Source organism: Cetorhinus maximus, chromosome 5 (assembly GCF_964194155.1).
Source record: "Cetorhinus maximus chromosome 5, sCetMax3.hap1.1, whole genome shotgun sequence".
Lineage (NCBI taxonomy): Eukaryota > Metazoa > Chordata > Chondrichthyes > Lamniformes > Cetorhinidae > Cetorhinus > Cetorhinus maximus.
The window spans coordinates 25,868,570-25,896,349 of NC_135883.1; the positions used below are offsets into that span (position 1 = coordinate 25,868,570).

At 41.7% G+C, this 27,780-nt stretch overlaps 1 protein-coding gene across 4 annotated transcripts in view; it reads right to left on the bottom strand.

Annotated features, from left to right (window-relative positions):
• lpin1a (lipin 1a) overlaps positions 1-27,780 on the bottom strand; it is an 85,600-nt gene that overhangs the window by 40,880 nt on the left and 16,940 nt on the right. For 2 of the 4 annotated variants that reach the window (XM_078541601.1, XM_078541602.1), the window contains exons 4-6: positions 22,874-23,205; positions 5,992-6,102; positions 4,608-4,715 (exon numbers count right to left, since the gene is read on the bottom strand). In XM_078541601.1, coding sequence (XP_078397727.1) covers positions 4,608-4,715; positions 5,992-6,102; positions 22,874-23,205 — 551 coding nt within the window. The remainder of the gene's footprint in view (positions 1-4,607; positions 4,716-5,991; positions 6,103-22,873; positions 23,206-27,780) is intronic. The other 2 variants (XM_078541603.1, XM_078541604.1) reach the window with 1 other exon arrangement.

The following is a 27,780-nucleotide window of genomic DNA, read 5'->3' on the forward strand; positions in this document are numbered from 1 at the left end:
CATTGGCCTTCCCCACACCATTCTTGCCAATAGTTCCACTGCAGATTTCATGGTCAAGTCCAATTCGGATATGAAAATCACCTAGGAGGATGACCTTGTCTTTCCTGGGGATAGAAGCAAGGACACCATCGACATCAGAGTAGAACCTCTCCTTGACTTCATGGTCGGAATCTAAAGTTGGGGCACGTGCACTAATGACAGTGACACATTGGTTACGACTAAGTTGCAGGCGTAGGGTCATCAGCCTCTCATCGAACTCCCGTTGGGGGTCAGAGAGCGTGGCAACTATCCTATTCATCATGGTGAAATGAACTCCATGGATTTGGTGGCGGGGGGTGGGGGGGGGGGGGGGGGGGGCGGGGGGTCATGGTCTAACTTCCCTTTCTGGAAGGAAGTGTACCCTCCACTGACCTCCCTCAGTTGCCCCTCCCCAGCAAGCCAGATTTTGTTAAGAACAAGTTAAGTGATGTCAATGTTGTGCTTCACTAGTTCCTGGCCACGATGGCAGTTCATCTTTCCGGGCGATCACTCTTTGGGTTGTCAACAAGTGTTCTTACATTCCAAGTTCCTAAGTTTAGTTTTTTTTCTTGTTTCGACCACAGAGATGGTAATCCCGCTGGGTGCAGTTTCCCATCCAGGAGAAACCGACAGCCTATTTTTGGGGCATCTTTTCTAGCTCCTTCCTCGTTTGGGGTGAGCAGAGAGAGTATCCTGAAGAGGACTGCTCAGTCGCAGATGCAGCTGCCAAAAAGGCATCCCTGTCCCAACACAGGGTCTTGACGATCGTCACACATCCACCTCCTCTGTGCGGAATTTGGCTGGGGGCCTCGTGGTATCACAGCCCTGCCCCTGTCGCCAATCCTCCATCGCCACAGGGCTTTTTGCCTGATAGAGGCCTGCACATGGCGTAGTTTAGCATGGGGACTCCAGCGCGCAGCTGGGTTCCACACGGTCTTGGAGGTTGTTGGCCAGATTCAGTGGCATGGTGGGCCAAGTGAACTCTGGTAGAGATATTTGCATGGAGAATGTAGCAGGAAAGAGTTAATTGTCAAGCTTTTGTACAAATTCAAACCAGGTAGGTCAACTCCGATTGACTTAGGGAAAGGCTGTCCCCCAAGTTTTTGTTTAGTTGAAAAAGGCACAATGCATGGACATACTCCTTCTGTCTACAAGGTACAGGGCCTTACATGTGGATATATGTGACTTCCAGCACCCATAATTGAGCCACGCTGCAAGACTGACTGGTAATCTCAAGAGCTTGGGGGACAGCCATTCCCTGGTTCATTCCCCATGGCAATGCCTTGATCAGAGTCAACCTGTCTGGTGCAAATTTGAACAAAAGCTTGGCAGTTAACTGTTCCCTGGTGTGTTTTCCATGGCAACACCTCTACCAGAGTCCACTTGCCAACCAATCAGCACTCTTCTCATGCAGTATAAATTATTGTTCCCTTTACTTTTGGTATTCTTCTGATCTGACCTGATGAGTGCAAAACGAAAAGCTTACCCAGCATGTCTCTTTTTATTTCCAGTTAATCTATCCTCCTTCCACCATGTAACTAATTTGTATGCACGTTCACGTGCACAGATGTGTGAACTCTTGAATGTATATGAGAGAGAGTTGAAGCATTTTTATTAAGTTCAGGTGTTAAGTACAATAAATACTATTTTCTTTTCAAAACTTGAAAATCTGTGTGTCTCTCTTTAAAAGTTACTACTTAAACAGTTAAGCATTCACTGAATTGGCAAACTTATATTCTTTATAAAAGAAGCTGTTGGGGGTCAAATGAGACGTAGGAAGAGAGGGGAACTATTCTACCCCCCTTCACCTAGATATAACATGCAAAATAAATGAATGCCTGCCTTCAATTTAGTATTTAACCTAAATAGTGGTAATTCTGCAAATCTGATTTGATACATCATTACCTCATCCAATTATTAGGTCTAATAAACTACATGGCTCTTGCTTTACTTCATCCATATGTGCAATACATTAGATCTTAAATCTAAAATCTGGGTGTGATAATGTTGTTGAACCCTTCATTTCCCAGTTGGTTTATTACTAATACTGTTACAGCATAATGAAAATGTTCCCCATGTATTAAGTTTCCAACTATCAAGCTGTGAAACAAGATTTCCTAACACTTTAGATTAAGCGATAATTTGTTGTTTAGCTTCATATATTTCTAAAAAATTTTCCCTCCTGAAACTAAAAACAAAATCCGGTGGTTATGGCATGAAACTTCCTAGAAAACATCACTAACTATGGTGCAAGAGGGCTGTTGCTTTTTTTTTCCTTGAGAAATTTGCATTTCAACTGAACGTTGAAATATTGCAATGGACAAATTTCCTGGTTTGTTTGCAAGATTTACAATGTACCTCTGTCAAAACCATCTGCTTCTCATTTATTCCTCTGCTGCAAAAGTCCAACACATACACATACACAAATATTCTGGATTGATGTGCTACCATAGATTTAAGCCCAGAAGTTCACCCACAACAGCGTCCAAGTCATTTGATATCAGCGCAACTGAGATGCTAGCAATCTTCGATTTCTTTTCCTTTAATTTTTTTAAAAATTAGATCTACACTAAAAATTTAACCAAAGTTAAGAACCAGATCTCTCACATACTCAAGAGAATACCTTTTCAATGAACATTATCACCATGCTATATAATAAGAGGGAGAGCAGTAGCAGAGGCAATAGGCCCATTTCCACCATCTGAAACTAGCCTTCATCCAATTTGATTCACTCATCAGGATATCATGAAAGGGCTGAGTGCACTGGGTACAGCAACAGCAACAGAACCCACCAAAATCATAACTGCAGTGTCAAATCCTAGTGCCCCAGAAAGAAACTCACTAGCCAAGTTGTTCCAGCACAGTTACAACAGCAACATCTACTCAGCAATGTGGAAAATCTTCCATGTACATCCTGTCCACAGAAAGCAGGACAGATTCAGCCCATCCAATTAGCCTACACTTAAATCATCAGTGATGGAAGAGTTCATTGGCAGTGCTATCAAGCAGCACTTAACAACAACCTGCTCACTGATGCTCAGTTTGGGTTCCACTAGGACCATTCAGCTCCAGATCTCATTACAACCTTGGTCCAAACATGGACATGAACAGGCGAGGTTAGAACGACTGCCCTTGACCAACATGCCTTTTTTTTGTAGTACTTGGCTGATTCACTTAAAACGTGTAGGCCCTTAAATTTCTTTTTTTTGCACAGCCACATACAAGCTGTAACTTAAAGAGGTCAAATTGTGCATGGCTTGTGCAGAAACTTTCAGATTGCTGCACAGTTTAGAGGGGACATTGCCCTGTACATCAAGCCAACATTCTACAGGTGTGACCCCAGTAAGGGCTTTTCACCAATCAGTGCAGCGTGTTTAGCTCCATTTGCAACTCAAGTAATGTTGCATACAGCCATGAACTGCTTCAAGATGTGGACAGTATTCAGGCTGGGACAATTAATGTTTGTCCCAGGCAATAACCATCTCTAATAAGACTTTCAATGCATTATCAACACCAAGATTGGACGTCACCATAATAATAGCACAGCCAAGATCAGGAACCCCAACTTCATTTTCTAATACTCAACAACAAAAATACACAGAAAATATTTTTTCCACAGAGTAAGGATTATACTAAACTATCACTTTTACATCAACATGAGATGATGTCTGGGGAGCAAAATCATTAACCTGACTCCTTAGAAGGGTTTGGATCCAGAAGTGAAACAAACAACTTTGTAGGTATCAAGTCACTTTATTCAAGTGGGTAACTGGACAGCCTAGACACTTCAAAAACTTTAGTTTAATGTTAAATGTTAGAAGTACATTAATGCCCCCAGTTCCACATTAAGTGTTAGAAAGTTAATGTCCAGGGAGTCGGGGCTCTATGAAGACACACCACCAGAACTCTCTTAGCAATGATCAGTGCCAAGATCCAGCAACACATGACATTCAGTAGAGCTAGCTTGAGGGGCGCCAAATGGAAATTGGCATCCAATAGCAAAGTCAAATTCAATGTATACAAGGCAATTCAATGTACTTGTTTTTAGGTCTTTGGAATTATTGCATTCCCCTTAAATGTTTTAATAGGCGGGTATCCATTTACCGAAATCAGGCAGAAGACATTCTGTGAATCACAACTGTTTTATTGTTAAAATATAGTTCAGTACAAATACCAGTTTCCACTCTTCCCTTTGGGATCCTTTCCCTGTCCAGAAGCAAAACCCCCCCCCCTTACTCAGGAAAAACCCAGCTCTTCAATACAGGCTTCATTGAGCATCACCTGCTCTCAATTCGCTCCGAAGCTGGTCCTGGTTTACTCTTAAAGGGACCTGCATTTTGTAACATTGTCATTAAAATGCTCCCTTTTTAAAAAAAAAATAAACCAAACCAGCAACAAACAAGGGGAATGATATATGCATAATAAACTTCAGAAATTAATTTTAAAATACAATTCTTGTACATGTGTCTAAGAACGAACACAAATCAAAACTTCTTTAGGTTAACTGAAAAGATTAAATTGAACAAACCAAACGGTTAATATATGTTAGCAGCTTCACAACAGCAGGCACTGCAACAACACTCTTATACCTGAGCATAGATGGAAAAAGAGGTGATGGCTGTGGACAAGAGCTAGACAAGCCTCCAGCAACAGGAGCCAAAAGATGTGAAGTACGTTGATTGTATTCTACAGGCAGACTGGAGTTTTGCAATGTAGCAAAGAAAGCAGAATTAATTAGATTGCCTGGCTCTTGCTGAAATATCTGAACACAGATTGTACAAATGACAAAGACAACAATGGAGCCGGCTGTTACATCACCCGCTTGCTGTACTGACAATTAATGTTATGTAACCAGGACACATGAGCTAAGCAAATACAGTGCTGTTTTCCATCTGAAAAATGGAATGGTACCTTTTAAAAAAAATCTTGCATCTGATATAACTGACCAAAATACATGCAAAAGTTGATATCACTGGAGAACTAAGTCTAAAACAGTGTAGGATATCCCCATTTGATCCCTTTATACATAATTTGGGGTTACAAAGAGAGAAGACTTCAACATCTGTTTTAAACCTTCCAATGCTGACTGACCAATGAAATCCAAGGTTTTCTACTTTATCTCAGTTGTCCAGCAATCCTACTTTTGTTTTCATTATCTGTGACTGAGTGTGTTGACTGCGGTGTCAACAACTGGTGACGAATTAAAGAACTAATTTTGGAATTTCCTAATCATCTGGTGAAACATGAACGACTAATATCTGCCACAAAAAATAATCTAGCAGTTAGTTTGGTAACTGACAAACGGGCAATTTTCTGTCCGATCAAAATGAATGTTATCAATACTTGTGTTAAGTGGCAGTGGAGCTCCCATTTCTGGTGATGAATAAGTCACTGTATTACCCACGACTTTGATGTTGCACAAGTCTACAAATGATGTTGTTGATCTATTTTTGCATTTGTTCATGAAGAAATGTGCAATCTTCAAGCGTTTTTGAAACGTTACTTGCACCCAGAACCAGTGTCAAAAGTGATGCAGTTGTTAACCAACGTGGTCACCGTATCTTTAACTGTTTCAACCAAAACATTACTTGCTGTTTCTAACTGAAATGCAAGTTCCTCAACAATTTAAGCACATGTAGTCGCACATGCTTTCAGAATGTTTGTCCAATTAAACTTAAGGCACTGTTTGCTCAGAGTGCAACACTAGAACTGCTGCAAGAGCTTCCATTTTACAAGTGCACATTACTCAAAATGATTAAATTGTGGTATTGAGCCACATGTTAAGAATTAACTATCCGAAATACCAGCAAAACAAACGGAATCTTTCCCTCCCACATTAAAGGTCATGATTTTTTTTTTGCTTGCCATTACAAGTACATTGATCTGACAAAAAGCAGATAGAACAGCAGGTACAATATTTATTAATGCAGGAATGAGTCAGAGACATTGTGAAACTCACAAAAGACCACATACCCATGTCTGGACGAACATTCGCTGTCTGAAAGGGGATGCACCGGAGATTGGGCGAAGTTAACCGAGGTACTGACCTGCAGTTGTTTGTCACTGTACATATTTGTTGAGTTCCTTAAAAGGGAAAACAATGCAGTAAATAGTGGGAAGCTTTCAATAGCAAATTGTAATTGTTAAAAAAAAAATGCAATGTGAATAATGATATTGCACAGAATCCCACTTGTGTATAAAAAGGACTGAATGGTCTCCCCATTATTTTCCAGTTGGATCCACCAATTAAATGAAATTTAAGCGAGAAGCAAAAACACTGAACTGTAAAGTCTGCTTTTAGAGCTGATCTGCAACGCAAAACATGGGATAGAACAGAATATTTAATTTGTCAAACTCTTGGATTAAATGTTGCAAACCTCATTTGACTTCTTTGCTACATGAATCTCTATGGCATAGAAAAATCAATCAGGCTTTGCAAGTGCTTTTTAAAATCGCTGAAATATAAACAAGGTCATTAATAACATTTCAGAATTACCAGAATTTAACAAGCTACAGCATTACTTTAAGACACAGAATATTATTACATTTTTACACCCTTACATGCACGAACTGTGCATGTTATGGATTTACATTTCAATAACGATCACCTACGCAGCTCATGATGTTTGATCATTACTTATTCTTCAGAAATGTTAATACATGCGACTATTCCTATGCACAGTGGGCTAGCCTCACACTGTTAACTTGAACGCATCCAAAATTCTGCTACCTATGTCCTAATTCACACCAAGTATCATTCACCCCATCACCCCTTTGCTAAATGACCTGCATTGAATCCCGGTCCAGCAATGCATCGCTTTTAAAATTCTCATCCTCATTTTCCAGCCCCTCCATGGTTTTGCCTGTCCCCGTCTCTGTAACCTCCTAAAGCCTCAGATATCGATGCTCTTCTAATTCTGGCCTGGAGTATTCCAGATTTCAGTCTCTCCACCATTGATGGCTTCCAATGCTTAGAATCCAAGTTCCAGAATTGTCCCCTCTAAATTTTTCAGCCTCCCGACCTCTCTCTTTAACATAACCTTAAAAAAACTACCTCTGACCAAACTTTTGCTCCCTTGCCCCAATATTCTCTCACATATCTTGGTGTTAAATTTTGTTTGGTAATGCTCCTATATTTTGTGCCTTGGGATGTATTCTTATGCTAAAGTCACTGTATAAATATAATTTGTATATTGTTATTGAATTCCTGGATCTTGCTGTATGTAGCTAGACATTGGGCAAGAAAAACTCAGGTACACAGGAACACTGAATTCCATGAATGAAAGTAGTCAACCATGTTGAATCCAAATAGTATATCTGGTGTACAAACTAAAAGATGTAATAGCCAATATGAATAAGCAGCTCTCACTTTCTAGACTCATATGAATGTTGCGGCTTTGACAAGGTATCAGCAAATGAACAGAATGCGTGGAACTATACTCCAACAAAACAATGGTCTGAATTTTCCAATTACAGGGAGCAGTGAACAACTCAACTTAAGTCGCTTAAGGTCCTGAGGAAGTCCCGATGCATGCAGATGCTCGGTGCTTAGTTTTGGAGACTGACAGGCCCATTTAAAAACAGTGCAAGTCAGTGAACTGAAGACTACCTTAAGGGGCATGTCTTCAGTTCATGATGAAATGAGGGCGTGACTTTGCTTGAATTACACTCTCCACTTGACCCCTCCCCCACTGACTCTTCATCACTGCATCCCTGCTGGTGCCTGTATCAGTAGGTGCAAAGGCTCCAGTGTTAATTGTTAAGTGGGCAGTTTAACATCTGTGTCAGAAGTAGGCACTGTCACACCACTACTAACCCGGAGACCTGGGCCACTGGCTTTGGGAAGAAGCGTAAGCAAATTAAAGAGAAGAAATGAATCTAAGTTGCATAAAGATTAAGGAATACTTTAGGTACTAAAGAGCCTCAGAAGTGGCCAAGGTGGAGTCTTAAATGAAAGACGTTTATCCCATATTTAGCACAAGACCCCATTCTGGTAAAGGATTTGAAGCCTGCTTCTAGGAGTGACCGCCCAGAGGATCGTTAAGGGTGCGATGGGCAATTTATTTGCCTGCTAGTGCTCATTGAGGGCACACTGCATTTTGGTGGATAGCACTTGAACTAATGCTCTCTGCTAGCAGTGACCAGCTGATTGGCAGTAAACAAGTCATTACCAAGGATTCTGTATGCTACTGTTCACTTACTGCTAGAGGTTTGAAGAGGACTTCTGAAAAACATTAGGAGACTTCCTGGGACACTGCCAAAATTTCATCAACATTTATTCTGGAAATCCTTTGAGAACTTCAGCATAAAAGGGCAGCTGCTGTGCTATTCTAACTTAAAAGGAGTCACCAGGACAAAAGGAATGCTTGGTAATCAGCAATTTTCTAGGGGCTCCACTTCATCGGGGGGGGGGGCGAACGAGGCCAGGAAGTGCAGAACTAGCTGCCACAGGAGAGGGGGACAAGAAGGGCAAAGCGGGTGTAGTGGGCCGTGAGGAGCATGTAGTCAACTCCTTTTCCTCCTGGGGGTATCAGACAATAATCTTCCTCTGGACCTCCTCCACCAGGACCTCCAGTACCTGTTTGCCCTTTCACTCAGTCCCTGGGCCATCCTGTAACTTGACAACGGGGTTTGCTGGCTAACACATCCCATGGGTTGGATTTAATGCTTCCCCCAGTGGGTTTGAAGGCAGGGGACACATTACCCACCAGCCCCCACTGCAATTTTACCAGCTGCCCAGTGGGGGTGGGTTCAGGCAGCCTGCCTGCTTGTGACCAATTAAGGCTCTTAATCAGGCAATTAATGCACAAATAAAAAGGCCTCATCCCACTGCCGCAATTTAACCAGCAGGGGGAGAAACCAACACCAAGTCTCCAGCCCAGCAGCTTTCCCTGCATGGGCTGGTGGCAGGTAAGGGGGGTGGACCTCCTCAAATGGGTCTCCTGGACCCATAGATAAAAACAAAAAGCTAAAAGCTACTGCAGATGCTGGAAATCCAAAACAAAAACAGAATTACCTGGAAAAACTCAGCAGGTCTGGCAGCATCGGTGGAGAAGAAATCAGTTAACGTTTCGAGTCTTCATGACCCTTCGGCAGAACTGAGTATAGTTAGGAGAAAGGTGAAATATAAGCTGGTTTAAGGTGGGGGGGGTGGGGGGAGAGAGAAGTTGAGGGTGGGGTGATTGTGGAGATAAGCCAGCAGTGATAGGAGCAGATAATCAAAAGATGTCACAGACAAAAGGATCAAAGAGGTGTTGAAGGTGGTGATATTGTCTAAGAAAAGTGCTAATTAAGAATGGAAGGCAGGATACTCAAGGTACAGCTCTAGTGGGGGTGGGGTGGAAAGACTAACAAAGTTTTAGTTCTAGATTTAAAAATAATGGAAATAGGTGGGAAAAGAAGAATCTATATAAATTATTGAAAAAAAAAGGGAGAGGGGAGAAACGGGGTGGGGATGGGGGGAGGGGGAGTTTAAGATCTAAAGTTGTTGAATTCAATATTCAGCCCGGAAGGCTGTAAAGTGCCTAGTCGGAAGATGAGGTGCTGTTCCTCCAGTTTGCGTTGGGCTTCACTGGAACAATGCAGCAAGCCAAGGACAGACATGTGGGCAAGAGAGCAGGGTGGAGTGTTAAAATGGCAAGCGACAGGGAGTTTGGGTCTTTCTTGCGGACAGACCGCAGGTGTTCTGCAAAGCGGTTGCCCAGTTTGCGTTTGGTCTCTCCAATGTATAGGAGACGGCATTGGGAGCAACGAATGCAGTAGACTAAGTTAGGGGAAATGCAAGTGAAATGCTGCTTCACTTGAAAGGAGTGTTTGGGCCCTTGGACGGTGAGGAGAGAGGAAGTGAAGGGGCAGGTGTTGCATCTTCTGCGTGGGCATGGGGAGGTGCCATAGGTGGGGGTTGAGGATAGGGGGTGACGGAGGAGTGGACCAGGGTGTCCCGGAGGGAACGATCCCTACGGAATGCCATCAGGGGGGGTGAAGGGAAGATGTGTTTGGTGATGGCATCATGCTGGAGTTGGCGGAAATGGCGGAGGATGATCCATTGAATGCGGAGGCTGATGGGGTGATAAGTGAGGACAAGGGGGACCCTATCATGTTTCTGGGAAGGAGGAGAAGGCGTGAGGGCAGATGCGCGGGATATGGGCTGGACACGGTTGAGGGCCCTGTCAACGACCGTGGGTGGAAAACCTCGGTTAAGGAAGAAGGAGGACATGTCAGAGGAGCTGTTTTTGAAGGTAGCGTCATCAGAACAGATGCGACGGAGGCGAAGGAACTGAGAGAATGGGATGGAGTTCTTACAGGAAGCGGGGTGTGAGGAGCTGTAGTCGAGGTAGCTGTGGGAGTCGGTAGGCTTGTAATGGATATTGGTGGACAGTCTATCATCAGAAATTGAGACAGAGAGGTCAAGGAAGGGAAGAGAAGTGTTAGAGATGGACCATGTGAAAATGATGGAGGGGTGGAGATTGGAAGCAAAATTAATAAATTTTTCCAGGTCCCGACGAGAGCATGAAGCAGCACCGAAGTAATCATCGATGTACCGGAGAAAGAGTTGTGGGAGGGGGCCGGAGTAGGACTGGAACAAGGAATGTTCCACATACCCCATAAAGAGACAGGCATAGCTGGGGCCCATGCGGGTACCCATAGCCACACCTTTTATTCGTTGTCCCAATGCGGTCTCCTCTACATTGGAGAGACCAAACGCAAACTGGGCAACCGCTTTGCAGAACACCTGCGGTCTGTCCACAAGAAAGACCCAAACCTCCCTGTCGCTTGACATTTTAACACTCCACCCTGTTCTCTTGCCCACATGTCTGTCCTTGGCTTGCTGCATTGTTCCAGTGAAGCCCAACGCAAACTGGAGGAACAGCACCTCATCTTCCGACTAGGCACTTTACAGCCTTCCGGGCTGAATATTGAATTCAACAACTTTAGATCTTAAACTCCCCCTCCCCCCATCCCCACCCCGTTTCTCCCCTCTCCCTTTTTTTTTCAATAATTTATATAGATTCTTCTTTTCCCACCTATTTCCATTATTTTTAAATCTAAAACTAAAACTTTGTTAGTCTTTCCACCCCACCCCCACTAGAGCTGTACCTTGAGTATCCTGCCTTCCATTCTTAATTAGCACTTTTCTTAGACAATATCACCACCTTCAACACCTCTTTGACCTTTTTGTCTGTGACATCTTTTGATTATCTGCTCCTATCACTGCTTGCTTATCTCCACAATCACCCCACCCTCAACTTCTCTCTCCCCCCGCCCCCCCACCTTAGACCAGCTTATATTTCACCTCTCTCCTAACTATACTCAGTTCTGCCGAAGGGTCATGAAGACTCGAAACGTTAACTGATTTCTTCTCCACCGATGCTGCCAGACCTGCTGAGTTTTTCCAGGCAATTCTGTTTTTCTCCTGGACCCATGTAGGGTCCCCTCCAACACTTAACACCCTACCCCAAGTTCCCCACTCCTGGCACCCAACCCCCCCTCAACCCCCTTGCCCGAGTCTGCCAGCAACACCCCAACTCACCTGTAATTCCAGATCCAGAACTGCACGCCTCACTACAGTACCAGTGTGGCTATTGCTCCCAGTGGTGTTGCCAGAGCTTCCAGCCCCCTCTTGGCCAGCAGCCCTCTGAAACAGGACATCCTGTTGCTGAGGAGTGGCAGTCCTGCCTCAAATCAATCTTTTTTTAAAAAAATTCATTCATGGGATGTGGGCTTTGCTGGCCGGGCCAGCATTCGCTGCTGAATGGCTGCAGGGTCCACGTATGCAGCTCCACAAAAAGCAGCACCCGAGCGCTAAACCACCAGGTTTCTTCTGCTATAAATTTGAACTTGCCTGGAGGTAATGTAACAATTCAGACGAAAACTGCATGCTAAAAGCAGATTTTCAAACAAGCATGTCTTATTAGGACAGCACCAACTCAGTGTCTGTTTTCACCCTTTGACCAAAATAACAAATTTTCGTAATTGCAGGGGCTTAAGTTAAATGATATATTCATTGGTACAAACGGATTCAAGGAAGTGACACAGATACTTTGTAAAGCAGCAGACCACAATCTCCACTGGTGGCAATCACACTTCGTAAACATTTAAAAAGATTGGGAAAGGTGAAGTAAAGGGTTGACAGAAATGAATGGTTTTTTTTTCAGATAATAGGCAATTATATAATTACTTCATAAATTTTAAAGGTGGAGTAAGAGCAAAAAGTTTTGGAGAAACTCAGCAAGTCTGGCAGCCTCTGTGGAGAGAGGAACAGAGTTAACGTTTCAGTTCGAGATGATCTTTAATCAGAACTGAACGAGATCGAAACGCAAAAGTTTAAGCCTGTGGAAGGGGGGAGGGGGCAGGAAGGATGAAGGAGGAGAACTGTGATCAGGTGGCGGGCAGGGGAGTTTAAACAACAAAAGGTTTCACCAAGCAAAGAGAGTGGCAATGGGTTTGTAAAAGAACAAATGTCTTCTCCAAATGAGGCATGAATGGCTACTTAAAACCATCTGAATGCTACATGAAAAGGATAAAGAAAGAAAGGAACAAGATGAAGACCGACCCAGCAAAACAATAAAAAAAGGGTAAAAAAAAGAAAACACGGAAGCAGAGGTTACGGTCTAAAGTTGTTGAAATCAATGTTGAATCCAGAAGGCTGCAGAGTGCGGAGTTAAAAGATGAGGTGCTATCCCTTGAGCTTCACTGGAACACTAACAGGCCATGGACAGAAAGGTCAGAATGGGAGAAAGGCAGAGAATTAAAATGACAAAACAGCCAAAAGCTCAGGGTTTTGTTTGCAGACTGAATGAAGGTGTTCCACAAAGCGATCACCCAATCTGCATTGGGTCTCCCCAATGTAGAGATCACATCGTGAGCAACAAATAAAGTATACTCCATGGAAAGAAATACAAATCACTGTTCCACTGGACAGTGAGGAGGGAGGAGGCAAAAGGGCCAGTGAAAGAGCCTGACCTGCTCAGATTCTCCAGCTTTTTCTGTTCTTATTTCAGGTTTCCAGCATCCACAGCATTTCGCTTTTATATTACGTGGGAGTAAAATAGAATCAATTTAATGAAGGTCTTTGAAACAAGACAAGATCCAATTTTTAAACAGTTAGGGTGATTATTCATATAAGATGTTTATGCAAAAGCTAAACAGAAATAAAACAGTGGGCATGAAAGCCAAGGTAGTCTCAGACTATACGTCATCATCAAAATAGTACAGGAAATTCAAAGTCAGCTGATTCAGAACAACACAGAATTAATTTCTGATTCAAAGGGTAGGTGGTACTTTTGGGCCAAAACAAAAAGTGAAATTCAGACCACGTTCTGAAAAGAGGTCTCGATAATAGAGCAAGTTGGTTGGGCCATGATATCTATACGGGCACATTTAACTATATGGTCCAGATTTTACTGTGGTAATGAGGGCAAAATTGTCAGCAATTGCAGCGATTGGTCCATCAAAACTGGCAGGAACTTCTGGAGTCATATGCGAAGAATAACACAGAAATGCAGAAGTTGCTGTCAATGATTTTACACCTCACCAAAGGGTGCACTGTTGGGACACCCCCTGACTGCAATCAAAGGAAAATCAATTTAATTGATGAGAACTTCTACTCTTATGCTATTAGTCTCGGTGTAAAAAATATCTTGTTGAATAAGATGTAACTGGGCTTTTAAATGGTGTACTAACTCAATTACTGCTTTAAAACATCCCATGGCCCTGAAAGAGTCATTTTATATTTGTTGAATGTCAGATCTCTCCAGATCATAAAAAATTGCACACATCTTTAAAACTATAGTTTAATATTTGTATATCTTAATTTTAGCTTCCATCTTAATCCAATTATAATGATTAATTTCCCTATTTGAAATTTTTAATCAAAAAAGTGCTAATATTTGGTTTAATTTCATGGTTTGCTTCAATACTTCAACACACAGCTGTTTATCCACTTGCTGACATCAGTGCTGTTGCATGCCAAGACATCCCCTTGACTTAGCACCAGACTTACACCACACCACAAAGATCATTACACCTTGGTGGGCAGCTTTCTTTGAGGTTAGCAGTGACCGCCACCCTCTCCACACCTTGCTTTGCCGCTGACCATGAAACCCAGGCATATATTTTTTTATGACCTGCAAGACAACGTAGCCCCAACCAATATGTTCACCTGATTAAATTTAAATGCATATAGACATATCGATTGTCATAGCTGTTTCCAGGCACATTCAATAGCAAATGTGTGCATGCACATTGAATGCCAGCCCACGCAAATGTCCATAACCAAATTATTATTGAGGTGCATCAGAAATACAACACATTGAGACTTCCCGGTCATCAAGGGCTTTCTGCAGTGATGTGTAGCAGACACTAAGTGGTGCTGTAGTTAAGCATTTTCATTATTTTACCTCTTATGGATAAAATTGGAACATTTCTCAGTTTCTCACAAACAAGTCATTTTTTGATAAATGGTAAAGTCCAAAACTTCCACTCTTGATGAACCAGTAAAATTCTACCACTCAATCTTTTCTATCACATCAAATTTGTAGTTACTTTGTGCAACCCGAATATTAACTGAACAGAGTTTCTGAACAGAACTACCAGAGCAATTAACATTTAGCATGGTTTTATTTTTGTTGGTGTAAAGACGATTTTATGTGATTTGGTAAAAAGTACGACTGATTCAAGTCTGTTCAAAAGTACCTCATGCCAGCAATGTGTCACTATACAAAGACAGTTAAGTCTCAACACATATTACATGACACGAAGTAGAAAGATGACACTGGATAACTGCTACATGATCTTTAGTACATTCAGTGCGTAGGCAATGATCGACAAAATAAATAACAAATCTAATTTGGATAGAGCACACTACTATAATTAGTCACTGGTACACAGAGGAATGAAACCATCACACTCTTTCTGCAGCATACAGAATAAACTTTGGAAAATAGGTCAGCTGTCATAGGATAGTACAGCACAGCAGTGAAGGAGACCATTCAGTCCAACAAGTCTGCACCTGCTTTTTCAAAGGCCAATCCAGTTAATCCCACTCCAATTTATTCCCATATCTTGGTTTTCTTCTTCAAGTATTTATCCAATACCTCTTTGAAAGCTCCTAATGAATCATCTTCCACCACCCTTATCAAGCAATGCATTCCAAATTGTAACCACTGGCTGCTTAAATAATTTTTATTTATGTAACCTCTGGCTCTTTTGTCAATTACCTGAAGTCTGATCCCTCTAGCTATTGAGCCTTCAGCCATTCGAAACAGTTTTCTTTTGTTTATTCTATCTAAACCCTTCAAACTTTTAAACAATTCCATTAAAATTGCCTTTTTTCCTCCTCTGCTCTAAGTAGAGCAACCCCAGCTTCTCCAGTTTATTCACATTATTGTGATCCTTCAACCCTGGAACCATTTTACTAAATCTCTTCTGCATCCTCTCCAAAGCCTTCATATCCTTCCTAAAACGCAGTGCCCAGAATTGGACACAGTACTTCAGCTGTGGTCAAACCAGGGTTTTTTTTGTCAAATATAGGTTCAGCATAACTGCCTGATTTTTTAAACTCTATGCCTCTAACTATAAAGCCCAGTATTCCATATGTTTTCTTAATCTGTCCTACCACCTTCAAATGACTTGAGCACAAACATCACCAGGTTTCTCTATTCTGGCACTCCCTTTACAGTTACACTGCTTAGCTTGTATTGTCTTTCCCCAAGCTTGCTCATGTCCCCTTGAAACCTATCGCCATCTCCCTCACTGTTTACTACACTTCCAAGTTTCATATTCTTTGCAAATTTCAGACTTGTGCCCTGTACACCCAAGTCCAAATCATGAATGGATATCAAAAGCAGCAATGGTTCTACTACCGAAACCTGGAGAACACCATCTTCCCTTCTCCTTGAGGAAATAGTCAGTCAATCATCACAATTGCTATCTCTTAGTCAATTTTGTATCCATACTACTACTACTGCTGCTCTTTAACATATCATAGAGTTTGGATTTCCAGAACTCTACAAAAGATATCAAAGAGCAGCAGATAATTTTTATGGGTGCTTCAACTCCTGCTGTTCTAGCCCTCATTCTATTTCTCCCAGTGTCTCTCCTGTAAATCGACCACAACAGGCTCTGGCTCAGCTGTCAATCTCCCTTTCAGACGTTATGGAAGCAACACAAACTCACTTAGCTTTCACGCATGGAGTGCCTGCAAGGTCATCAACTTCCCAAGGCACTTCACCTGACAACGGACATCGAGCAACAATGGGAAAAATCTTTGGGACGGTGACTGAATTAATAAACAAAGATGTGTTTTTGAGGAGGCATTTGAAAGAGGAGATAGCAAGATGGTTCCAAGGAGAGTATGGGGTCAAGAAAGTTGAACGTTCTGCCATTGCAGGCGAGAACTAAGGAATAGCCTATTACATAGAATATAAGCACAGAAACTGATCATTCGGCCCATTTACTTCACCCTGGTGTTTAAACTCCATGAGTCTCCACCCATTCCATCTACCTCATCTCATATCTTCAGCATATCTATTTCATTTTCCCTCACAGTTGCCGAGTTCCCTTTTGAAAGCATCTAAGCCATTAGCCTCAACCAATTGCTTTGGTATTGAGTTTCACATTCTAACCACTGGGTAAAGAATTTTCTCCCTATTTCCCTGTAGGATTTATGAGCAACTATCTTCCCACAAGTGGAGACGCGGTGAGATTTTAACACGTTCAAAACCATCCACTTGCAGAGTTAAAATAGAGCTCATTCTCTCCGCATCTACCCTGTCCAACCCATTCATAATTTTAACGACTTCCACCAGGTCACCTCTGATTCCATTTTCTAAAGGAACCTCATGGGGAGGTTTGCTAATGCTGTTGGGGTGGATTTAAACAAAATTGGCAGGGGAATGGGATCCTGAGAAGTAGTTCAGAGGGGAGAGAAGCTGAGATGGAATTAGAAGCTAAAACGCTAGTGAGTGAGTCTGGAAGGCAGAGGAAACATAGGCTAGATAAGAAAGTAGTGAGGTTGGCAAGGGTAAATGGAATATACTTTAATGCAAGGAGCCTGAGGAATAAGATAGACAAGCTGAGGGCATAGATAGGCACATGGGAGTAAGATATCATAGCTATGACCAGGACTTGGCTAAAAAGGGCAGGATTGGCAGCTCAGTGTCCCTGGTTATAGGGCATTCGGTTGAGCTGGAGCATGGGGGGGATAGAAGGAGAGGGGTGGCCGGGGGCGGGGGGTGGGGGGGGGAAAGAGTCAGAATATTGATCATGGGATCAATTATAGCAGTGAGGAGGTATGATATCTTGGAAGGATCATCAAATGAGGCCATATGGGTAGAAGTAAAAAACACGAAGGGGCAAACACACAGTTGGGTGTGTACCATAGGCCAACAAAACAAACAAACAAGCAAACAAAGTCAGAGATAGAGGATCAAATATGTAATCAAATTTCAGAGAAGTGTAAAAATAAGAAGGCAGTAAGTGCAGGGGATTTTACCTACCCAAATATTAACTGGGATAGTTTTAGTGTGCAAGGTAGGGAGGAAGCAAAATTCTCAAATTGCATCCAGGAGTACTTTTTTAAGCCAGTACATAGAAAGCCCAACAAGGGAGGGGGGCAGTTCTGGACCCAATATTCAGAAATGCACCCGGGCAGGTGGAAGGCATATCAGTAGGGGAGCATTTTGGAGATAGTGACCATAACTCAGTTAGATGTAGGTAGCTATGGGAAAGGATAAGGTTGGGTCAGGAATAAAAGCTCTAAACTGGGGAAAGGCTAATTTTACTAAGATGAGATAAGATTTGGCCCAAGTGGACTGGGAGCAGCTACTTGCAGATAAAACTGTCAGAGCAGTGGGAGGCATTCAAGGAGGAAAGAGAGAGAGAGTACAGGGCAAATGTGTTCCCGTAAAGACAAAGCGGGGGGACCAAGTCTGGAGAGCCCTGGATATCAAGGGACATAAAGATTAGGACTTAAAAAAAGAGAAGCTTATGTCAGTCACCGACAGCTCAATACGGCAGAGTCCCTAGAGGAGTATAAAAAAATGCAGAGTGAACTCAAAAAGGAAATTAGGAAAGCTAAGACAGTGCATGAAAAAGCATTGGTGGATAGAGGTAATGTGTGCGTGAACCTGGAAGATGTGGGTACAGTCCTCAATGAATACTTTGCATTGGTCTTCACAATGGAAAAGTGCAACGCAGGTATAGACATCAGGGTGGAGGACTGTGAACTATTAGAGGAAATTAACATGAGAGGGGTGGTACTAACGGGTTTAGCAGCCTTAAAAGCAAATAAATTCACGGGCCCAGGTGAGATGCTGTTGAGGTAAGCAAGGGAAGAAATATCAGAGGCCCTGGCAGTAATTTTTAAATTCTCTCTGGCCACAGGTGAGGTGCCAGAGGACTGCTAACGTTGTCCCATTATTAAAAAAGGGAGGAAGGGATAGACCAGAAAATTACAGGCCAGTCAGTCCAACCTCGGTGGTGGGGAAGTTACTAGAAAGAATTCTTAGGGACAGAACATATCTGCACTTGGAGACACACGGAATAATTTGGAATAGTCAGCATGGATTTGTTAAGGGAAGGTCATGTTTGACAAATTTGATTAAATTTGTTTTTTTTGAGGAGGTAACCAGGAGTGTTGATGAAGGTAATGCATTTGATGTGGTCTACATGGGCTTTAGCAAGGCTTTTGATAAGGTCTCATGGCAGACTGCTCAGAGCCAATGGGATCCAAGGCAAGTGGTACATTAAATCCAAAATTATCTGAGGGGCAGGAAGCAGCGGGTGATGGTAGAGGGATATTTCTGTGGCCGGAAGTCCGTATCCAGTGAGGTTCTGCAGGGCTCGGCACTGGGGCCTTTGCTGTTTGTGGTGTACATAAACGATTTGGACTTAACTATACGGGATCTGATCCAGCAGTGCACGGATGACATGAAAATTGGTAGGCTGGTAAATAGTGCGGAGGATAGCCGTAAACAGCAGGAGGATATCAATGGACTGGTGAGGTTGGCAGCGAGAGCGAGAGGTAAAGCACCTGGGGAGGGCTAACAAGGCAAGGGATTACACTATGAATGGTAGGACCCTGGAAAGTACTGAAGATCAGAAGGACCTTGGTATGCACATCCATAGATCCCTGAAAGTAGCAGGGCAGGTAGATAGGGTGGTTAAGAAGGTATATGGGATACTTGCCTGTATTAACCAAGGCATAGAATACGAGAGCAGGGAGGTTATGCTGGAACTGTATAAAATGCTGGTTAGGCCACAGCTGGAGTACTGCGTGCAGTTCTGGTCATCACGTTATAGGAAGGATGTGATTGCACTGGAGAGGGTGCAGAGGAGATTTACCAGGATGCTGCCTGGGCTGGAGGGTCTGAGCTATGAGGAAAGATTGGATAGGCTGGGATTGTTTTCCTTGGAGAAGCAAAGGTTGAGAGGGGACCTGATAGGGGTGTATAAGATTATGAGCGGTATAGATAGGGTGGATAGGAAGGCACTTTTTCCATTAGTAGAGGGGTCAATAACCAGGGGGCATAGATTTAAGTTAAGAGGTAGAAGACTAAGAGGGGAGTTGAGGAGAAATTTTTTCACCCAGAGGGTGATGGGAGTCTGGAACTCACTGCCTGAAAGGGTGGTTGAGTCAGAAACACATGTAACATTTAAGAAGTATTAGATATTCACTTGCATTGCCATGGCCTCCAGGGGGCTGGAAAATAGGATGAGTGTAGTCAAATCTTTGTTGACCAGCGCGCACATGAAGGGCCGAATGGCCTCTTTTGTGCTGTAAACATTTGAGTCAATGAAAAAAACCCCAGCCTGTTCAATCTTTCATGATAGCTGTAATCTCCCTCTCCCAGTATTTCTCCAGTACTTCTATGTGCTTTTCATAGTATGAAAACTAGACCTGTGCACAGCACTATAAAACTATGACCTGACCAAGGTCCTCGACAAATAACATTAGCATCATTCAAAATTAGTGAAGTTATGCCCCAAGAAATAAACCCCAGTGTTTTGCTAGCAATTTTAAATTGCTTTGCTGATCTGAGATGTCACTTTTAATGATTTGTTCATCTGGATTATCAAATCCCTTTGCTCCTCTATCAATTCAGTTTCTTATTTTCTAATGTGTCGGTGGTGTTTCCATCTTTCCTACCAGTGTACATCACCTTAATTTTCTACAGCATTTTAGAATGGATTCTTTACCCCATATGTAATGTTTGCCCTGATGTTATTTTGCCACTCCTCCCATCTGTTATCTGTCACTACTTCTATTTCCCCCAGTTTGATTATTTCCATATTTACTGTACTCCTTGATGTACATTTACGATAACACTTCCTTCTCCTTTTGCACCAAACGTTCATTCTCACTAACTTCCCATAGTCACTCTCGAATAGCAAACCACTATTTATCAGACTCTTCCAGCTCTGGGGAGGTTTCCCTGATTCCCATTGAGTTCAATTTTGCTAGGGCTTCTTGATGCCACAATGGGTCAATTGCTGTCTTGATGTCAAGGGCAGTCACTCTCATCGCTTCTACAATTCAGTTCCTTTCCCCATGCATGGCCAAGGCTAATACGGTCTGGAGCAGCGTAGTTCCAGCGGAACCCAAACTGAGCATCAGTAAATAGATTATTGCTGAGTAAGTGCTGCTTGATAGTATTTGTTTGATGATAGACAGTAAACCGATGGGGGCAACAATTCACTGGGTTGGACTGATCCTGCTTCTTGTGGACAGGACATGCCTGGGCAATTTCCCACATTGTCAGGCAGATGCCAGTAGTTGTACTGTAAGAGTTATTACTGGACATGGGTGACAAAGGTTTGGAGAAGTTGGAGCTTACATAGCATACTACTCAGGGGACCCAACAAAAAGACTGGAGATGTCAAACCAGGCAGAAACAGACATAGGTAGGTCATCACACCCATTCTATCCAAAGTCCCTGTCTGGTTATTCTACCATAGCTACCCCTCCAAAATCAATTGCTGATGCCCTTCTAATGGGAAACAATTGAAGATCATTACTTACTTTAAAAGGGGAAGTATATAATATTTCAAAGTAGAGGAAAGTATTGGCTGACAGAAGGAAGAAGGTAAAAGGAAATGCAATTATTATTTTAATTGTTCTAACGAAAAGCAGATATAGAAAGCACTTTTGTGCTGTAAACCTCTATTATTCTAAAGATACCCTGGCATTTTCATGTCTTTAGGAATCTAAAAGCTTACTCTAATTTTATGATGGTACATTTTAATAACAAGACATGACTTTACACTCATGCCTCCTTAACCAGCAGCTTCTCAATCGCAAGATGTATCATACTCAGCAGATTCCAAACAAAAAAATAATAATTAATTTTCCAGTGAGTGGAAAAGCAAACTGATGATTGGACAAAAATGTAACAGGAGGAAAATAAAAAGAGAGGGAAATAAACTAAAAAGGGGATGTGGGGGGAAAAAAGGGAAGCAAAAATCTAAAATGCACTTTTGTTTCGTTTCAAGTATGCATGCGTGTGCCTTTTATGCTGACCTGTTTTGCTTCTCTCAAATGGGACCAATTCACATATTGTTAGCTTTCAGAATTTTAGTTTTACTTTTCATACCTGTATCTGCAGACTTCCTGTATAATTTTTCTTCCAAACTTCTTTTTTTTTGTTTTTTTGAGTCCACTCACCCTGTTTTCTCTAATGTGCATTATTTTGTTTACTTAATAGCTTCCTGACTGAAATAATTTTGTCATCTAACAATCTCCCTCAAGCATATTGCAGGGTCAGTTAATCCATTAACTTCCAATAATTTGAGCTCCTGTTTTTCTCTTCCCCCAAATGCACCCCCCCTCCCCGCGCCCCCCCCACCCACCCAACCCCCCCCACCCAAATTAATTTGTTGGCGTTGCATCTTTCAGAACTGAAGTGTGAGCTTCCCACTCTCCCTCCAGATGCTAACTATCTTGCTGTGTATTTTTAGCATATTGCACATTTTATTTGGTCGTTTCCCCAGTCACCCAAGTCCAAAATGATAAATGCTAGACAGAGATCCACAAATTCCTCGTTCATTTCAGAAAACTAACTGGCCGATATTAGCAGCAGTCAAACTGAGCAGTTCCACCCCAATTTCACAGAATCCAGCAATGAGAGAGAGATTTGGACAAGCAATTCCAATACTTTGCCAATTTCTGGAGATGTGAAGCACTAGTCTGATCTGTACAAATAGCTAGCAAGATTCTCCAAGAGAAGAAAATAAGGTTACTCCCCCCCAACCACCTACCCACCCCCGTATCAGTGTTCCTTCTTGGTGTATTCGTACAGTTGAATACATAGGAAAACAAAGAAAATTCAGAGTGAGTGTAACGCAGAGACAATGTTGGAAATAAGACCCTGTAAATTATGATATCTTAGAAATGATTTTTAACTAGTTTTTCTGATAAGCAAAACATATTATTCAATTTTGCAGCTTCGGCAAGCTTTAGCTTTGTTTACTGTTGAAGCACAAGCTATGGTTTAGCAGTGTAGTGAACAACAAATAGACCAACTAGACCAAACCAGAACAACCACCTTTTGAATCCTCATGTCAAACTAATGCATAAATATGTAGATAAAATAGTCAAAGTTTTAATTTATATACAACAAAAAAAAACGCATTTTGCTCATGTACAAAAATAGCCGCAATTAATCTGAAAAGGCCGTTTAATTTCTCTCTTAAGAGGAACTGCATAAACAAGCAATCAAAACTCTGAAATTTGTGAATCCCAAAAGCAGACAAAGAAAGCTGCAAGTAATTAATTAAAGGAGTATATTCCCTACGAATGAATACAGCTTCCAAAGGTTTCTCTGCCTTGTGCAGTTGTGATTTTTCTTTTACATACCTTATGGTTTCAGGGAATTCGGCCTCTTCTTCAGAGCTGATTTCAATAGAAAACATGTCTCCATTCTCTGAGGTATCACCATTATCATCTCTTTTTATACTGTCCACTCTCGATTTGCGCCTCCTTTTTCTTCTTTTCTTTACTGAGCTGCTACTCAATTGATTCTCCGGAGAGGGCTGCATAACATGAACAGCTATTGATGCTTGTGTGGATCCACTAGATTCCAAATTTCTCTGTCTATCAAGAAAGCCTCTTCCCACTGTTCCTTCTTTTAGTGCAGCACCTTCTGATATAAGGATAGGTGAAGTGGCCAGGTGTAATGGAACATTTGCCTAAAAACAAATGAATAAATGTTTCAATTGCACTTAATCTGGACCAGTATAGCAGTCAAGAGCAAGCATTCACGCCTTTTGTTATTAACATGTGACTACATCTGACTTTGGATGTTTTGAACAGCAGAGAACCTTCCAAAGGCATTCATGGGCAAACATATCCTTGTTAAACTCATCTAGATACTGCAAGTTGGACACATTTATAGTGAAGTATGTTTACTAAAGGTGCATAAAAAGTATTTTACTAAACAGTCGCTGGTTTATAATAGTTTAATAGGGGTCTGCCTCTTGAGTCTGAAAGTTTTCTTTTAATTTATTCTTTCACGCGATGTAAGCATCACTGGCTAGGCCAGCATTTACTGCCCATCCTTTGAGGTGGTGATGAGGAGCCACCTTCTTGAACTGCTGCAGTCCTTGTGGCATAGGTACACCCACTGTGCTGAGAGGAGGGGAAGATTGTGGGTTCAAGTGCCATGCCAGGACGTGAGCACAAAAATTAAGGTTGACGCTCCAGTAGAGTTCTGAGAGATGATGCGCAATAACAGTGGTGCCGTCTTTCAAACGAGACCTTAAAAAGTTCTGGCCTGCCCTCTCAGGGTCTCAAAGATCCAATGGCACCATATCAAAAGAAAAGCAGGGGAGCTATCCCCAGTGTCCTGACCAATATTTGTCCCTCAAACATCATCACACAAAAAAGATTATCTGGTGGCCATTATCACATTGCCATCAGTGGGAGTTTGCTTAATTGGCTGAGGAGTGCTTTGGGGCATCCAGTAGTCATGAAAGATGCCATATAAATGAAAGTCTTTTATTTATTTTTTCTTTAAATTTAACAGAGAAGCAATTATGCCCTGGTGCTTCCTCTTTTACTCCAATTAGATTCTGCTTCCTGTAGCCAGCAGCACTCCACCGACCTCCAAAACATATGGTGAAAATACCCAGACTGAGAATCACTGTAGCTACATGTTTATGTACACACAAATGGTTCTTCTCTCCAGACTTCAACAAAAATCAGGGAGACCAGGGAGGATGACCTAAGGGCACACATTAAGTCTTTTATCAACACGAATATGGAGACCATTAAATTGGGCTTGCTGATTAATATAGAAAATGTTATCTACTCATGGTGACATGAAATACACTGCATTCCATCAAAACAGCTGCTACACTGAGCTAATACAATTGAGCTAATACACCTGAATACAAAAAAAAACAACCTGGGGAGAGATGAGGAGCCACTTTTTTTTTTAAATTATTATTTATTTATAATAAATGCAGCCGGTGCACTGACAGAAAAGTGTTTCCACCACCCTATTAACTTTCAAAAATGAATTGCATATATACTTCAGGAGGAAAACTTAAAGGGCTATAAAGAAAGAGAGAGAGCAGGGGAGTGGTTCTAATTAGTTAGCTCTTTCAAAGGGACCGACACAGGTATAACAGGTTGAATGGCCCACTTCAGTATTGTACGATTCTACACTCCATCACAAGGCCACCTTTTAGAATGGGCCCCAGTTGAGTCACAACAACAAATTAGTGATACCCATACTGCTACAGGAATACCCTTGGCACAAAAGACATAATAGATATTCATTTTAGACAACACCCATAGCCAAGGACAGAACACATATATATTAATCAAGTTTGCTTCTGTGGCTCAACGCATAATACTAAACTCGTGCAAAAAGGAAGTTACTTAGTTCTCAATTTACACGATTACGTGTAATTCAAAATTTAAGGAAAATTGCTTCACTGCAATGGTCATGTTACTGCCGAATGTCATAAGAATAATACATGTAACCATGGCTTGTACATACTGCCACTGTAGCCTCTCATCTCATAACAGACCTGCGTTTATCATTCCAGAAGTTTATTATGGTAATTGCTTATGGATAATAATAGACACAGCAGCTCCGATGAATGTTACATTCTTATAAACCATGCTAAAGGTATCTGTTGGTTTAAAAGATTATATTTTGCGACCATAGCTCTATATAGGGTAGATGAAGGGAGTCATTTGATCTATATCACAGTCTGTCCCAGAGTAAGTTTGGGTGGTTTAATCGTTAGAGATCGGAGGAAGACTCAGATTGTTTTATTGAGAGGAAGGTATTTGCGCTTGGAGACAATGACGGCAGTTTCTAAATCCACAATGAGTAGGCCCCAAGTCTCCCAAAGTCCCAGAAAGCTGATATAGATATTAAGTTGTAAACAATTGTGCTGTAAACTTTACTTTTAAGATGAAAGGAAGTTGGGATAAGGGAAAACTAATTGACGTTTCTATTTAGATACAAAGCTAATGTGCTTCCCACTGCCATGGAGCAAGAGGATGGAGGAAGCCATTTTGGGATCAGAATGCAGGTTTCCCTTCAAATCCCGGAATATTACAAGACAGATGGCAGTGTTGCAATTTTGTCTTGTATGGTCTGTAGCCAACTGAGCAGGTGAGAGCAAGACATTGAATCAGTCAGGCCTGCACCTTAACTAGAGAAAAAGCTGACTCACATTCACCATGCAGAATGCAGTGGAAGCTCGTGCTCAGATCGAAGACTGAGTTTCTGAGGAGTTAAAGGAGGTGCAATAGGCTAGAGGAAGAAGAAGTCGGCAATGTAACCGTCGCAGTGAGAGATCGTTCTGGTATTAGAGGTTACCCGGTTAGGAAAGTAAAAAGGAAGCAACCCATGGAAGCTGGGAGCATCTATGGACTCTAATTCTGTGGAGAGTGCAATGCACAAGTAAAAAAGAAGTTCATTTCTATAATTTAAAGTGGGAGTTGCATCCCAAAGAAAATAATATTTAATAGCGTTTAGTCATTTGATACAGTACAAGTATTAAAATGTGAAATCTTGACATGTTATTCTTTCAGCTGTTAACTGGAAGTTTGAACTTCTCTTTAAAAGCTATTGGTCTCTAGAGGGATTGTAACATGAGTCACAGCTTGAGGAACCAGTTATAAGTGTATGAATAACCAATGGTTTTACATTTGTCTTTGGTAGAAACAAAAGTGAGCAGTAATGTAATGTAGAGTGAACCTATTTAAACCACATTCTCAAAAAGCCTATCTTTTCCCCCTCAAAACAATGCTGAAAACATGAGAAAGAGGAATTTCAGGACCAAGAACATTGTACTGTAAGGAAAGGTATATATACATAAATAAACCAGATGCAGAAATGTTGACCTTAAAGAATTAAGATTAAAACAAATAAGCTTTTAAAACATAGGCTTTTCATCACAGCAGGGGTAGTGTGGGATCAAGAAATTACTGCAATGTAAAAGACAGTATGCTGTTAAGAGAATGCAACGGGTATTTACAACAAAGTAATGATAAGTAACAGAATGGTGTGAAAATGCACCACAACTCTTTTTGGCAATTGGTTTAACATAATACATCTGTATCCAGGAGAAGAGAAGCCATGTTTTTATTTCATTGAGAAGAAAAAGAGATGTCTTACTGCCCTCAAGACCTAACGGTGCAAATAGGCTTGGAGAAGCCACCTTCATGGGCCCTTGGTAAAAATCCACATAGGGGGTTCCAGATGCAAGACGTGTGTTACTTTGTGTAGGCGTTTAGGATATTTAAGATAGACGTTTATTCAATAACAAAGTAAATTATCAGACATAATACTGCCTCTAGGTTTTCAAATCTGTTTAAAGGATAAAGGACACAATAGGACTTCATATTTACATAAAACAACAGTTTTGCAACAGTGAATCACAGCATGGATGGCCCTGTGGTCTCTGACATCTGCAGCCCTTGAACTCTGGTGATCTAGCCCTTTAAGGTAGCTCAGCCCAATTTGCATTTGTAGTTCTTATTTCCTGTAACGGCCCGGAGGTTTCAAAAGGGCTGTTTTGATGCTCCTGCTTGATTAATGGTTTAACTGTTTAACTCACAGTTAGAACACCAAGAACCAACAAAATCAGCAACTTGAGCACTGGAACTTGGGAGTTAAAAGTTATACTTGGCCCGGAGGCTCTTCAATTTCTGCCTTTGCTACCCATGATGTCAAAGTCTTGGAAATCTCTAGTCATACAGCCAATATCTTTAGAACCAGAGAAATGTTTCATTCCATTAATCTAGAATGGGTTTGAATCCAGGTCCCAGAGATAAAAGATCAGCATGTAGTCCAGTGCACTGCCCAGTCCACTGTTAACACTTCTTGATATTTAGCTTCCTTGAGACGCAAAAACTATTCAAAGCTAATCACGAATGCAATAGTCAGGTGAAGATGGGTAAGCAGCCCTCACAATGAGAAACTTGTACTCTAGGCCTTGACCCTTCACCAAAGGCAAAATTGAGGTGAGTAGCAAAGATAAGGTAATTCAAGAAAAAAAATGCTTAAACCGCATTTAGATTCGGTTTTTAAAAATTGGTACCAAATAGGTGAAGGGAATACGGAAAGATAAAGTTCCAATTTTTATTTGCAGGGAGAGGCTGTACTTTTACCTGAATAACATGGAAAGCGTGCACACACTGTATAATGCGTCAAGGGGAGATCAGTGATATTACGCAACGGCTGATAACCTTTGAGTCGATCGTTTCCCGACATGTTCATCATTGAAAAGTAAAGCCAT